Here is a 15,804-nt window from a genome sequence, read left to right as displayed (position 1 = left end):
CAATGCTTTCAAAATTGTATTTTTTGTGATTTTACTCATAAAATGTAATTGATGCTCCCACTCCTTACCCAAGGTTTGTTGACAAGATAAAGTGGGCTTTATGTCAGTTTGCTGATACAGTTTATTTAAATTAATAGCAGTAACCTGTAACTAATTGTAGTCTACTATATTCACAAAACTCCATGGACCTTTTTTAATTGCTGAAATTGCAGAATGGATCAGCAGTGATAGTCAAAGCTAACAATTTTGAATCTCAAAACCGAATTATAAAAAATGTTATCCATAATCCTAAAACCTAAACGCAAAACATCTTTACTTGCCTGTTAGAGAATACAAAAAATATAATAGTAATAAAATTTTTGTTCTGCAATCATTTTATGTGTATTTTCAAATTACGGAAACCCATTCCTTTTATGTGCAAGAAACTCACTCACTACAGGCACATCATCGCAAGTCAAACGAAAAGATAAAAAGGAAAAAAAACTGATTCAGTATTGATCATTACAGTCATGGTGGCATAACTACGCATCACCACAGTCCAAAAACAACAGAAGTTGATTGCCATGTCTTCTAGCAGCAATTTTAATCCCTGAGTTTTGGCTAATGGAGCTAGAATTGTTAGCATGGTGCCCGAGTATAGTTATTTGCTTATGGCATGCGAAGGAATATTTCTAGAGCAAGTGTTTTGTAATGTATACATTTATTGTCATTTTTTAGAGAGCTGAAAAAGCTGAACTGGCTGCAATGATGAGATTAAGAGAAGAAAATGAGATCAAAAGAAGGTGTAACCAAAATGATGGTAAATTTTGTATCTGCCGAAAACCCTGCACTGGAGCCATGAATGAATGTGCTTTATGCAAAGACTGGTTTCATGGTATGTTGTAAACAATACTACCATTAATGCATTCAATTATTTTAAGGTTGTTGGGACCGAGACTACCTTGGTTACCGAGAATCTCGGATAACACGGAGGTGTTTTGAATTTGAGGTTAGAAGTTGTTGTACCACTACCTCATTAGGAAGCCAAAGACTTATAAAAACCCAATCAAACCTAGTAGGTGAAGATACACCAATATTTTCCTATTGTGTCTGATGATGATTGGAGTGTCCAATCAAAATCGATCACCACCTACCATCTTTTATATGCAGGCTATTTGCCATCTTGTGAGTAAACAGTATAAGTGTAAATATATTATTACAAATGTTATTTGCTGTATTTTTGTGCTTTCAGGTCATTTTCTAGGTTATTGCAGATCATTTTTACGTTAAAATAATACATTATAATAATTATTTAAAGTATTGATTTTAAGAAATCACAATTTGCTTGCTATTTTTACTTTACTTTCAACAGAAACATTCCTGAAAACGTAATTATTGTTTTCCGACTGGAAATAAAAAATATATATATTTAGGCCTAAAAGATGACACAGGGGCTCGGATAATCAAAGTGTACTGTTTTTCATATAGAACACAAGGATAGTATTATTGTAGGTTATTTTTCATATTCTAAATCTTCAAAATTTATGTGATAATTAAAAATCATGTTGGATTTTAGAGTTTGGGCGAATAACACAGTATATTTAAATCTTTAACTATGTATACAGACATTTTGTTCAAACCCTTACATTGTCACAATTTTATATTATACCGATCAAATAGGTAAACTTAACACTATTTACATTTGATTTATCAATGAAGGATAACATTTAGAGACAGGGTAACTTAAAACCATTTAAATTCAGTGTGAACAAAAGATTTTGACATCAAGTATTTCTTAATAACTCAATAACTCGAATTTCTACAAAAATCCAATGGAACTTTTATAAATAATGGTTTAAATACCTTATACTGTCTTCAACGACTTCCTCTTGAACGAAATTTGATGTCCTTGACAGCCTGATGAAGTTCCCATCGGGAACGAAACTGCAGTAGCCTATATTTGGACTACAAAAGAGCACTTGACAGTATAAGACACTTAAACCATTATTTATTATTACCAGTGATCCGGAGGCTAACTATATGAAGAAATTTTTATCTATGGTTTGAACAATTGTAATTATAATATAAAATGATAACAAATTAAATAACAAATTTAATTCTTCGATCAATGGACAACTAAAAACATTCTACCTCTTTTATATTTTAGTGTCATGCGTCCCTCTGTCAAAAGGGATTGTGAAAGCAAATATTCCTAACGGTCAAGAAAAAGGAAAGCCTATTTCGTTCATGAACGAGACCAAGTTCCTGTGTCCTGTGTGTATGAGGTCTCGTCGCCCCAGAATGGACACCATCCTTCAGTTGCTGGTGGCTTTGCAGGCTCTTCCTGTGAGGTTGCCTGAAGGAGAAGCTCTTCAGTGTCTCACTGAGCGAGCCATGAGTTGGCAGGTAACTGAATGTCTAGAATACTTAACTATTTAAACCCCAATAGCAAATATATCAAGAAAGATTTTGAGTAGTATATAAGGCCTTCACTTACAATTGTTCAGCAAGCATTACTTGACTAAAACAGGTGAAAACTGTGATGCAACCTGGCAGACAAGCATGTGACTGTTGGGGCGTTGGTCTTCCTAGCGCAGTTCACTGTTGGATGAGTGGTCTTAGGCGGTGACAGCACTCCACAATTAGCACCTTTATTTCTCATATCTTATAAATAGTGTTGTCGATACCAAAGTTTATCAATTCTCGATACCAATATCTGAATTATCTATACAATTTTTTTTTTACTTTGCAAAATGTTCTTTTTAGACTGGTTATACTACATCACCCCTAATGCCCTTGCCCCTTAACCATAGTAATTTTTGGAAATAAGGTTTTTTTTTCAAATAGACAAAACTTAATGCAGCAGTAACAAATTCTAACAAGCCGATTTAATTTAAAACCCTTCTAAACACATGAAATAACCAAATAAAAAGTATATAAAGATCAAATAAACAAGGACCATAAAATAATTGTTATTATAACTAGAGCTGTTCCAGCTTGAGATTTTTGATCAAGCTGAGCTCGAGGTAATATGCTAATCATTTCCCTAATCTTCATAGTCCTCCACAATGTTGGTGAGTCGGTGGCTCAGTCGGTAGCGTCGCGGACTTCGGGCCCAAGGCAGCGTGGGTTCGGATCCTGGTCACTGCCACTAAATTTTATCAGTACAGTTCACCTTTGTACTGTTTGTACTGTACCGGCTCACCCCTTGCTTTGCTGTGAACGATCCACGCACAGGCGCTTAGTCTATGTGGACGGGCAAATGCAAGGTTAAAAGAGGCCGCTAACCTCTTTAAAAAAAATAAAAATAAAAAAAATATAAAAAAATCACTGCAATATTTTGACTATCTTCCTCAGTGACGGAAATTAGTGTATTAATATAAACCTGAACAAAAGTAGGGATGGACGGGTCCCGAAATTTCGGGAATTTTTCGGGAAAAAAATATTCCCGATTATCGGGACGGGATTACATTTGACTCGGGAATTTTTCGGGACGGGATTTGGTCCGATCGTCGGCGCTTTTTCCGCTTCGCGAGTGCCGATAACGCCGTTATTGCCTACCGACGATCGCGCCGTGACCGCGAGTCATACCGACGATCGCGCCGTGACCGCGAGTCATGACGACGATCGCACCGTGACCGCGGAGTCATGCTGACGATCAAGCCGTGATCGCGAGTCATACCGACGATCGCGCCGTGACCGCAAGTCATACCGACGATCGCACCGTGACCGCAAGTCATACCGACGATCATGCCGTGACCGCGAGTCATGACGACGATCGCGCCGTGATCGCGGAGTCATACCGACGATAACCCCGTGACCGCGGAGTCATACCAACGATCGTACCAACGATAACCCCGTGACCGCGGAGTCATACCGACGATCGTACCAACGATAACCCCGTGACCGCGGAGTCATACCGACGATCGCACCGTGACCGCGGAGTCCTACCGACGATCGCGCCGTGACCGCGAGTCATGACGACGATCGCGCCGTGATCGCGAGTCATACCGACGATCGCGCCGTGATCGCGAGTCATGACGACGATCTCGCCGTGACCGTGAGTCATACAGACGATCACCCCGTGACCCGCGAGTCACAAGTTACTATAGGTACCTGTAAATTGTTACCCATTTTTTTGTTTTTATAGATCAGTGCCACAAATGGTAAAAATTGATTTCGTATGTCTTTTTTTGGTAACTGCAATACAGTACTTTCTTTTTATGCACAGAAAAAAATCCCGTCCCGTCCCGTCCCGAAAATCGGGAAGGAAATAAAAATCCCGTCCCGTCCCGAACTAAAAATTCAATCCCGTCCATCCCTAAACAAAAGTAAAGAAAAAATGGAATTTGCTTAGTCTGTAGGTTTGCTGTGGCAGGGGAATTTTATAATTACTGTAATTTGGTTGTTCCCTGCAGGACAAAGCGAGACAGCTGCTAGAAACTGATGAGCTTCTCGGAGCTTTGGCAAGGCTCTGCATCCTGAACCAAAAGGCAAGTGAGGCAGCTGCTCGCCAAAAGACTGAGAAAATCATCAGCAGCGAACTGAAAAAAGCTGCATGCAAACCTGAACTACTTCGGCGAGTAGCGGCAATTTCTCCTTTGAGTGGTCTTTATAACTCCAAGGTTTGTCTAACCCTCAACAAATTTTTATGATGGTCTTTTAATTACAACTCAATCTAGAAATTATATGGTCTTGTCTCAGGTAAAGTAAATATTAAATTTATGATAACTCCGTAAAATGTGTACTTTAGCTTTTTTGTTGAACCATAGTTAGACTTGTTCGGGCTGTAAGGGAAAAACAGTTTGGACTGTTGTTATTTATTGTATATATTCATTTTATTAGTTAACACAATCACAATATATATGTACAATGCTCAGTTGATAAAAGTTTTGCCAAAGTATTCAATAAAAGTGTTTGAGGAGCTTGATATTCGAGTTTAGCCAAGCCGAACCTAAACGCTCTTAAGTGACCAAGCCCTAAGTCAGAAAATCAAGTTCAATCCCAGCTCTAATCAGAGGATGATTGGGGATGATGATAACAATTCCGTGTTATATTGCTAATTAATCTGAATTTACTCTAGTAAATATGGTAAACAATTGAGACAAATTAACATTTGAGATTCAAAGTCCCTAGATACTACCGATATTTATAAAATCTCATTGTTGTTCATATGAGTTAAAAGATGATAAAAAATATATCGGGTAAATGTTTAAATCCTAGTCATTCATCAAAGCTTCAATAATTAAGATTAATTCAAAGGAATATAGCTCAATGTATTGGTGAATGTCAGAAGCTCTATTCAATAATAAAATTGACAAATGAAAATACAAAATGATCATGGGCATGCAAAAAAATGAGCCTTATACAATGATTGGAAATCATAATCAGATATCCACAACAATCAAGTTTAAAATATAATAAAATGATATTTTATGTCACTATGTTAAACTTAACATAATTCCCCAGTTGGACGACTGTCATTCAGAAGAATCATCGCCAAATTCACCTATGGTTGAGGAAAGCAGTGCACCAGAAAACTCTGCATTCAACAATTCAAATTCTGAACACGCCTACTCAACTGGTAAGTAAAAATTACAATATTGAAACAATGTTTTGTAAGGAAGTTTTATGTGAAATTAAAGCTATTTCAGCTATTTCTTGACCATTATTATTGATCAATTGATTATTATTTTCAATATTGGAAAGACTATTTCTTTCTACCCAATCCTAGTTCTAAATTTACAACTGCCCAGACAGCATTACTTTTGCCAACCAAAGTTTGAATGTAGTTTAGTTACTGAAGGAACGTTTCTTAGACAGTCTGCACACCGATTTAAATAGGTATATTTTTATACATCTAACAATATTGAATAAATTGATGGTTTTAAGAACCATCCAACTTGTTTTTGTTGGAATTTTATTTAATACTTTTACTGGAAAGCTCTGTTGGAAAATTAACATGTAAATGCTTAAAAAATTATCATAATTTTGTTGAACATTGTTACTTGTATGTACATTCCATGAGCATTCTTCAAGTGTTTCCGCAAAGTTTTTAGTATTATATTCATTAAATATACCCTTTTTTTAATATTGCTACATTTCTTAATTCTACTGTTAAAACTGAATTAATTTAATTTAATGTAAATAGTGTTCTATGATCAGACAGTCCTAATTCTAAATTTAAAAACTTAGAGTTACTGTACCTCCTATTACAAACAATGTTGTCATTACAAGTTTGAGATGTTGGTGTTATCCGGGTAGGCTATTTAGAGTAATACAAATAACCAAAAGATATTAAAATCTTTACAAAAGAATATCTTTAGAATATCTAAACTGACAAAAGGAAATTAAGAATGGTGAGTAATGCACAGTAGGGTATTAGGGATGTGTTTTGAGCACCATACGTGGAGTTAAAGCAAAAAGCAGATGTTTAAAAAGGAGTGGACCTGTAAAAAGATAAGAAGGGTAGATGAAGCTAAAGACAAAAAGCCAAAGACATGAGAATAATGAGAACCAATGAGGAAGTCGTAAAGACTCAGAGGAAGTGGAGATATAGTTGGTAAGACCTAATACATTCTTGAGTATAAATGGGAGCTAGTAAGGTAGAATTATACATCTGTTTTTCAACTTGTTTGAATTTGTTTCATAGTGTCCAAAGTACGAACCAAGAAACATCAACGGAAGTCACCTTTAGTGCCTCGAACGCTGGAGGAACCACCCCTCGCTTTGAGCCAGGAAGTTTTAGTCAGGCTTCAGGAATTGATGACCGAAGGTGATATAATGGAAGTGTCTTTGGAAGAAACTAACATCATTTGGAGAGTCTTACAAGCAACCAAGCCTCAGAATCTTCGCAGCAGATGTATTGAAGAAGAGGTACTGTTACTTTATGTTTTAGTTATTTCTATCCCTATTATGTTAATAATAGTAGTCATAGTACAGTAAAACTCCTTTTAACCATGTTCTGACAGAAATTCGGGTCAACCAAAACAACAATGGAAAATTCCAAATCAATTGGAAAATAAGCCAGAGAATGGCAAATGTCCGCCGTGGCGGATTCAATCCCCGAAATAAGTTTGCAAATAGAAAATAAAAGGAAAACTCATATTTATTTTCGACCAATTGTATCAAAGTTTCATTACGAGTTAGTCTCTTTAACACTGGATCAATTAAAATTACATTAGGTTACCTGATCTGCCAGGAAACTTGTATTTAGTAGCAACAGTAACACTACTATAGTTTCAGACTTCTCATCAGGTGTTATAGGAACATCAAAGTAATGCCATATAGCAACTAATAAAGGCAGATCAAAGTATTTATATACTCATAAAACACATGCACACACACACAATGAATGGGGATAAAACTGATAAAAACTGGCAAGTACAATCAGACATGCAGCTATGACGGAGATTGAGTCATAACAAAACTCATGAATTAAGTGCCTAAAAAGTTCTGCGGCATCATACCTGCTAAGTACATCCTGAGAAGTTAACTCTTAAATTCCTTTTAAGGAATGAAAAATATTGAAAACAATTTTGAGAATCACCTTAAATGAGGTGAACCCTTAATTAAGCAACTGAATCTTTTTGTTATGTTCCTATTGCTTGATTTACTTAGTCTTAATTGGATATATTAGGTTCATTTGTTGTCTTTTTAATATTTGATAATTTTGTTTTTGAGAGGTTGGCAGCCCCTTCCTACTTAGCATTTGTCCATCCACAATAGGCCTCTGGGCTGTGCGTGGAGTGTCTCAAGCAAAGCAAGGTGCAAGGGGGAGCTGAAGTAGCAGAATGAACTGTACTAACACAATATTAGTGGTGGCGCCACAGCATTTATCATCAACCATTTGAGTGTTTGCTGCCTCTTATTTGTAGTCTGTTGTGCTATTGACTGACCATTATGTTGTAATTATAAACCGAGGTTCTGTTTTAATGTTTTATTCTATGTGAAATAAGGTTTGTATGGATGGATAAAAAAAAGGGTAGGCAGAGTCATATTTTTTTATTGTTCACTACTATTAAAATTAATACAACTTAAAGAACTATTACAAGACGGTTTATTTATTAATAAGTTAACAAGGAAAATTCTAAGAATTATATCAATTTATTACCGGTATTACTAATATTTTTTATAACTTATCCTCTCATGCATTTGCAACAGTAACACATTCCAATTAGACTTGCTTTACCATATCTTCGAGGAATTATCCTACAACTGAAATGTTCAAAACTATTTTGTACATACAGTAGAGTATTTAGAGTTGTTTTGTCTCTGGATCACAGTACAAACTATAAAAGGTATAAAGTTACCTGAGTAAGTTACTGCCAAAGTGATCCTGTTTTTTCCTTACGGATTACGCGTTTCGAAGACTAAATCTTCATCATCAGATCTTGTACAAGAACATATACTATCACTTCGAAAAGGTCGTCAAATGTTTACATACAAAACACGGACACATATTATATACAAATGTTGACATTACGAATAAGTAGGCCTACCGACAAAAACTTATGATGTCCGACCGCACAGTTACAGGTGAAGGTCATGACTCAGTCATGAGTCATGACCTTCACCTGTAACTGTGCGGTCGGACATCATAAGTTTTCGTCGGTAGGCCTACTTAGTTTATTCGTAATGTCAACATTTGTATATAATATGTGTCCGTGTTTTGTATGTAAACATTTGACGACCTTTTCGAAGTGATAGTATATGTTCTTGTACAAGATCTGATGATGAAGATTTAGTCTTCGAAACGCGTAATCCGTAAGGAAAAAACAGGATCACTTTGGCAGTAACTTACTCAGGTAACTTTATACCTTTTATAGTTTATACAGTAGAGCATCAATTATCCTAAACAATTGGGGCAGAGGGGTCTTGGCATAAAGTATATAATTTGAGCTACAAACAACATTTACAATCATTGTAGAAGCTTTAATTTACTGTAATGCTACCGAGAACGTCAGCACAGGTATATCACCATGATCTTTGGCATATATGACCAAATATCATCACTGTGATCGTCTTTAGTTTCTGTACATAGAGCAATAAAAAATAACACTCTTAGCATTGCCTTTAAGCGAATCATTGAGCATATTTTACTTAATCTACTACAGTGTTTGACTGGAGGAATTGAAATATACCCTCACTGTTTCATATAACAGAGACAATTAATTGAACCTACCGACAGTTCCTGCTCATGGATGCAGCAGTGTTGTTTTTCCATGGTAGGACTATCAGACCAAAAGTATTTAACATTTATTGTATGAGTTGTTATATGTTTGTGTTATTTGTTTGAATTATTAGTGAAGAATTTCAAGTTATTTAATGTATTTCCTGGACTTTAAGTGTATGAAAATGGCATCATAATCATCTCATCAACATCATATCTTCTTTATTTTGTCAATTGTCCGGTTTGGTAAATGAAATATTGTTACAATAGTTTTCTAATCCAAATATGCTAAATCTAAGTGATACATTACAGTAGTCTATTAATTTTCAAAAGACCGCATTCTCTCAAAAGAAATAATATCAAACTTGTTACTCAACTGCTGACAAGGCATTTGAAAATCCATATCAGTCTGTATTAGAGGTGTGCAGATACAGATATAGACCCCCTCTCAACCGAACTCGCAATAACCGATAATAGGATTATCCGGCCACATTCGTAAAATACTACAGTTTGTTTTAACCGACGTTGCTTTGAGAGCAGTTCGGTTAAACTGCTGCGTTCTAGGGATCTCGGCATTTACGCTCCCACGATCGGCATTGGGAACCACACGCTTATCTCTGAGAATAAGTTATTTTGTATTTATCCCAAAACATTGATGTTCCTAAAAACAGCTGCTATTTTTGTAATATAATCTAGAATTATCTTATCGCTAGAGTAAACAAACAACACTACTTGTAGGGTGGCCAGGGGAGGGGCTTAATGACTCCAAGGCTCGAGCCTCCAGTGAGAGGTTATAAATTACCATCTTGTCTCGTAGCAAAATGGTTGCTTGTATCTTTAATTTTGACAAACAGTTCTGTACTGTATTACAATAGATTTGTAAATAAATATTACAGTACTTAAGTTATTAAAATACGATTTTTTATTTACAAATATAATTTATTTCACTGAAAGTATTTGACTTAACCGTGTTTTGTGTTTATTTGTGACTTTTGTATCACAACAACGGGGAAAAAAATTAGATAAGTGTAGTTTATTTTATAAATAACGCATGTACAACTTCAAAATAATGATTATATAATTCCAAAAGAATAGCACTTCATTTTGTTATGTTTTTTTTTAGGGATTGCTTGTTTTAACCGACCTATTGAGTTATCTGACCTAGACCCGGTCCCATTAGGGTTGGTTAAGAGAGGGTCTACTCTAGGGCAATTTCATTTCGGATAGAATTTGGGTTGGAAAGTTAAGCTTTAGATTTTGATGGGACCAGATATTGAGAGGTTCAGATTAGGATATTTTTGGATTTGGATAATTTGATGTTTAAGTACTTAATACATTTAATATTAAGGTTAATAATTTTAAGGTAATATTTATGTTTCAAAATGTTATCTACTATTACTGACCGGTTTTAAACTAAGGCCCGATTTCACCAAACTTTTAAACCGCCGTTAAGCCTTGCTCTAACTGCAATTAGCTCTTAACTGACGAAATCGGATTTCACCACTCGCCGTTAGTGCTAGTTTAGACTAAACCGTCGTTAGATAATTAACTGCCCAATTTTGACCAGTTAGCTTCTTTAATCTTTCGTTAAGTAAATATCAGCTGGCTTTAAGTTTAAAATTTATATGGAAAGGCGAAATGGTAGAAGAGAATACGGTACGAATTAGCTTTTGAAAGTAAGTGATGGCAATGAAGAGCAGCCTATGTTGTTCTACCAACTAGGTGGATAAGAGAAAGGGTTAATGATTTAAATAACAAAGATGAAATTGATTTTATTATTAGATATGAGCTATCAAAACATTATCAAATTTATTATTTCATTGTTCGAAAAAATAGGCTCCCTTTTCCTTCTCCCGGCTTTGGGTAACCCTAACCCAACGTTCAAACAATTGTTTTGCGTTCGGTTAGACGTAAGTAAACCAAAATCTAAACCTAAATTGTCATTATTCTGCTAGTATTTTATAGAAAATAATTATTTTGGTGTTATCTACATTGTGTCTCGTTCTTGTAATTCTTTTGACTCCAGTTTTTTCACTACTTCAAATGTACCAAACTGGTTAGTGAACAAACAGAATATTGAACATCCCTGTAAAAAGTTGGATTTTGAGTCTTGACTCGACCGCAAAACTCAACCAATTAGTTCCTCGAATATGTTTGATCAACATTGCTTTGCCTTTATTTACTTATGTTAATTGTTTTGGTATTTATTCTTGCTTTCTGTTGTTATTTTGCTCAGAATCTATTGTATTCCTGTAAGCTTGCTGTCTCCAGTTTTGTTTTCACTACCTCATAAACACTGATTTATTTTCTAGGTTATGTTTACTTGCTCCCGTAACAGCCCGGTATTATGACAATTCACTGCCACTGCCACCTGGATTTTACTCTAAACTCTCGTTTATAAAACCAGCGTTAGTTTTGACGCGTTTTCGTTGGTGAAACCAGATTTCCTTAACTGTGGTTTAAATCATCGGTTAGTTTTAACCGAAGTTTAACTAAACCATCGTTAGCGAGAATTTGGTGAAATCGGGCCTAAATTTGATACATTTAACTGACATATTTTTATCATCTGTCACATTTTAAAGTTAATTACTGGCCACAATAAATCTAAAAGCTCAATAAATTCTTGAATGTGGTTGTAACGTTATAAATTTGAGGGGGGTCAATCCTGACCTTTAGTGGCCTGACGTGAACATAGGTAAAGCTTAGAATCTCTCAGCTAACCTATGTTGTAACCAAGAGTTTATGATAGGCCTATTGCACTGATGTGTTTGTTGGTAAGAGTCAGCTATTCTGTAAATGTGTGAAAAACCATTTATAGAGTTATTAATTCTCTGTCAACATCAGATCGCGAGCTACGGCTTTAAGCCCGGCATGATGTATTGTTGATATTTTCTACCCACCCGTCACCTTGAGTGTTTAACTCATTAACGTGTGAGAACCAAACCAATAACATAAGCCCAAGTTAACACAGCGTTTGACATCTGTTGCTGATGAAGACGGCCGCTGGGTAAACTAAAGCATTCAAACAACCAACTTGTAAAAGTCGATGTGATGTTGAAGTGAGTAAAAAAAAGGAAACACAACTAGTGATCCAAGTGGTTAGCTGTGGAACTGTTGAACAGTTTAGTTACTTACATTTTTCTCCATTTAAACAATGTTAAATTGATAAAACTACTTTTTAACATTGTTTAAATGGAGAAAACCGAAGGTGTGGCAAGAACAAATTAATTTCTCAGTTATTCTTTGTCCAAACTAAGCTTATAAGATATCATTGTAATCTGCATATAATTTACTAGATTTCAATTTTAAAAAATTATTTAAAAAAATATCAACTAATAGGTATGTATATTAGGGGTATTAAATTTTGGCTCGGGTCGGATCTAGATAATATGCAAAATGAACTGAATGCGACCTGACTTTTCCGATGTCTGCACACCTCATGTTAGTTTTGCAGTTTCAGTGTTATTTTAATGAATTTTATGAATGATGTTCATTAAGGTTACTTTAATATCCTTAAATGTTTACTAAGTAGTCATAAACAAATTGTTATTGAAGAGAAGTATCATTTCCAAAACATGTCTTTTTAATCTTTTAATTGAACCTAAAACGCATAAAATAAATAACTAATAATTACTTGTTAATTGCAGTTATTGTTAATTCTAGTTTTTGTTGAGTAAAACCAGGAATTGTACAAAAATGTCAAAACCAAAAACTAGGTTTTATCCAAAATAGCTGATGTAGAAGAACCTGGACATTTCTGATCAGTAATTACAAATTTAATTGTTTGTAGTGAGTGTTTTGAACGGTTTTTGTTTACCTACAATTGAAACATGTATTTTCTCTTTGCCAGTTGATTGTATGTAATTTCACCATTTATTTGAATGTTTTAAATAACTTTATAATAACAATACACGTTAGCTAGTTTGGATGTTTTTTTTTATATTTTATTTTCATGAAACATTTTAATCCTTATTTTCATAGTTTTAAAATCTGTAATAGGCCTACGGTTCATTTGTCTTAGATCAGACTTATTGTAGGTTCTTAGAACAGGGTTTAGGTACTAACAAACAGGTACAAAAAGCAAGTTTCCTTTTTTGAACTACAAGTTTTGACCTGAAAATTTGAACCAAAAACTGGAATTAGCTTTGATCTTTATTTTTATGAGCCACTGGACACCCTAACATTGTACAATTGTAAAATATTGAAATATTAGATCAAGGCTAATGAAATATTAGTTCCATGCTTCTCACTATTTTTCATTCACTTGTAACATACACTTAGCTAACCATAGCTCCAGGGCCAGATCTTCTGCCAAATTGGTGTTAGCATCATATGGACCCTAACTTCTGGTGGTATTTTTTCCTTCCAAATATCGGCCCCATCCAGCTAATTCCTCTTGCTTTAACGGTTGTACAGGGTATCTCAACTCACTGTTCCTGCTACTCTGTCCTATGCTCTGTCACATGCACAATTTGCACTGTACTGGATACTGGTTCACCTTTACCATCAGACTTGACTAGTGTCTGAATATCACATGTTAACTCTAGTATATAGTTTGTAATTTTACTAATTTGTATGCACCCTTCTACTACCCATTTCTTAGTATGGACATTGTGACATTTAAATACTCTTATTTAATAATTTTATGCTTGCAAGATAAAGGGGCGTGAGTACATATGATAAGCCTATGTACTTAAGCCCCATCATCTTACAAGCCAAAAATAATTTTTTTATATTTGTCCTACATTTCATCCCGTTTTTGTTATGTTGACCATCTAGTCAAACATCTGCAAGATATCCTTCAACGAAGATTCTGTTTGGATGGAAGACATCCTTGTTCTTCCAACCATGAATAATAACACGCTAATGGCTTTGCCGGATAGTATTGAATACAAGCCTATCGACATTATAGATGTCCCTAAATTTGAGGTGCCCATAATCAACTTAATCAATAAGCATGGAAGTGATTTTTGTTAGTGTGTTTCTCTAAAACTTGCTATCACTTCTGGGAAATCTTACCACTTTTAAATGTCAAATGTTCTTGGTGAACAGCAACCATCCTGGGCTACTTTTTACTTACACCAATCCAGGGCTCTAGGGCACTGACCTAGCTGCACTAGAGGGTGGCATAACTATGCATGCATGACTAACAGTTATTTCTTTTATGTAACTGCTTGACAACTAACAATAATTTTAAGAATAGTCCTCCTTATTTTAAGATTAAGTTATAATAATAAGATAACTAATTTAGTGGTTTATCTAACTTGAATTTTTACTGATGTCAAATATTCCATTTTTATCTCCTATCTATAGTTAATAATCGTTTGACAATGTTATATGCAACCAATTTAATGGTTACAATTAGTCATTATAAAATTAGGAATGAACGAGTCCCGAAATTTTCAACAAAGATATGTTCTTGATTTTTGGGCGAGATGACATTTAATTCAAGAGTTTCTCGGGACCGGATCTGTCAGCGATTTTGCCAAGTTTGCAAGTGACAATGATGATGTCTCCGTTATCGTGGGAGATGGTACAATTTTGTAGCAATTGTAGTAGATCTTCACAATATTACCAGTAGGCGAAATACAATAATGATGCCTCAGCGGTTGTTGAAGATGTTCAGGATTTTACTAGTACGGTAGGCAAAAATGATGATTTCTTTGGGAGATGTTAAGGATTTCAACAGTACGGTAGGTGACAATAATGATGTCTCTCCGATCATAAAAGATTTACAGGATTTCACCAGTACGTACTTGTATGATAATCCCGTACTCGACTTCATCTCGCACGGGAACGACCACACTCGTCCGGTAAACACTTATTTTCAGGACTAGTAACGTAATATACTATTGTTTATCATTTTTGCCATCTGCAAAAATGTTTTCCATGATTTTTATTTAACCCTTTACAGCAGTTTGACAAGCTATCCTTGTCCTGTGTTTAAAGATACTGCCACAGTTTGACGAGACCTGCTTGTCTTAATGCAACACGTTCAATGGCATCTGACAACAAATCAGTGAACGGGAACTATTTAGAACTACAGGACTATATACAGCAAACTGTCCATTAGTTTCCTGATCTTTTTCTGCTGTTACTGATTGTGACAGAGACAAATGTATTGTTTTCAAGCGTGAAAACTATAAAAGGTTATGAACTATTTAGAGAACCATTTAGTTGTGCCAAATGGCAAAATGAGGGAAGGTGTGAAGCAATTTAAAGAAAAATCACTATAAAAATCTCGCCTTGAAGAGTTTGAATAAACTATAGTTTCCCTTGTATGGAAAGAAAAATCCCATGCAGTTCCCATCCCCAAATTCAAGGAGAAACAATCCTGTATGGAAATTAAAATGCAATCCTGTCCATTTCTAATACAAATCGTGAATCATTCATTACAAGATAAAACATCACTATTAAAAATTGACCCTAAACATGTTTCTATCTCAAATTCTTCATCCTATTGTAAATACAAGTCAAAGCAGATGGCAGGCCGATTTGGAACACACATTAATTTAAAGTTTTGTCAGCAGAACTGTCTATAATTTGAAAAGACGGAGGTGAAGTCATAGATTTGTTCTTGGCATAACAGGAAACTATACATCCTGTTGTTAGGCATAGTTGTTTTGGTGTTTAGTTAGATCTGTAATTGAATC

At 35.0% G+C, this 15,804-nt stretch overlaps 1 protein-coding gene across 1 annotated transcript in view; it reads left to right on the top strand.

Moving 5' to 3' along the window:
• The window catches only part of LOC128997837 (lysine-specific demethylase 5A), a 73,886-nt gene that overhangs the window by 39,177 nt on the left and 18,905 nt on the right, over positions 1 to 15,804 (top strand). Inside the window, exons 22-26 of the mRNA XM_054423585.1 lie at positions 718 to 874; positions 2,147 to 2,385; positions 4,398 to 4,604; positions 5,449 to 5,563; positions 6,632 to 6,855. Of these exons, the coding sequence (XP_054279560.1) occupies positions 718 to 874; positions 2,147 to 2,385; positions 4,398 to 4,604; positions 5,449 to 5,563; positions 6,632 to 6,855 (942 nt within the window). The remainder of the gene's footprint in view (positions 1 to 717; positions 875 to 2,146; positions 2,386 to 4,397; positions 4,605 to 5,448; positions 5,564 to 6,631; positions 6,856 to 15,804) is intronic.

This window comes from Macrosteles quadrilineatus, unplaced genomic scaffold, assembly GCF_028750875.1.
Source record: "Macrosteles quadrilineatus isolate MER2022 unplaced genomic scaffold, UCM_ALF_1.0 Scaffold_7__1_contigs__length_78375512, whole genome shotgun sequence".
Lineage (NCBI taxonomy): Eukaryota > Metazoa > Arthropoda > Insecta > Hemiptera > Cicadellidae > Macrosteles > Macrosteles quadrilineatus.
This window is presented reverse-complemented; position numbering and strand designations above follow the sequence as displayed.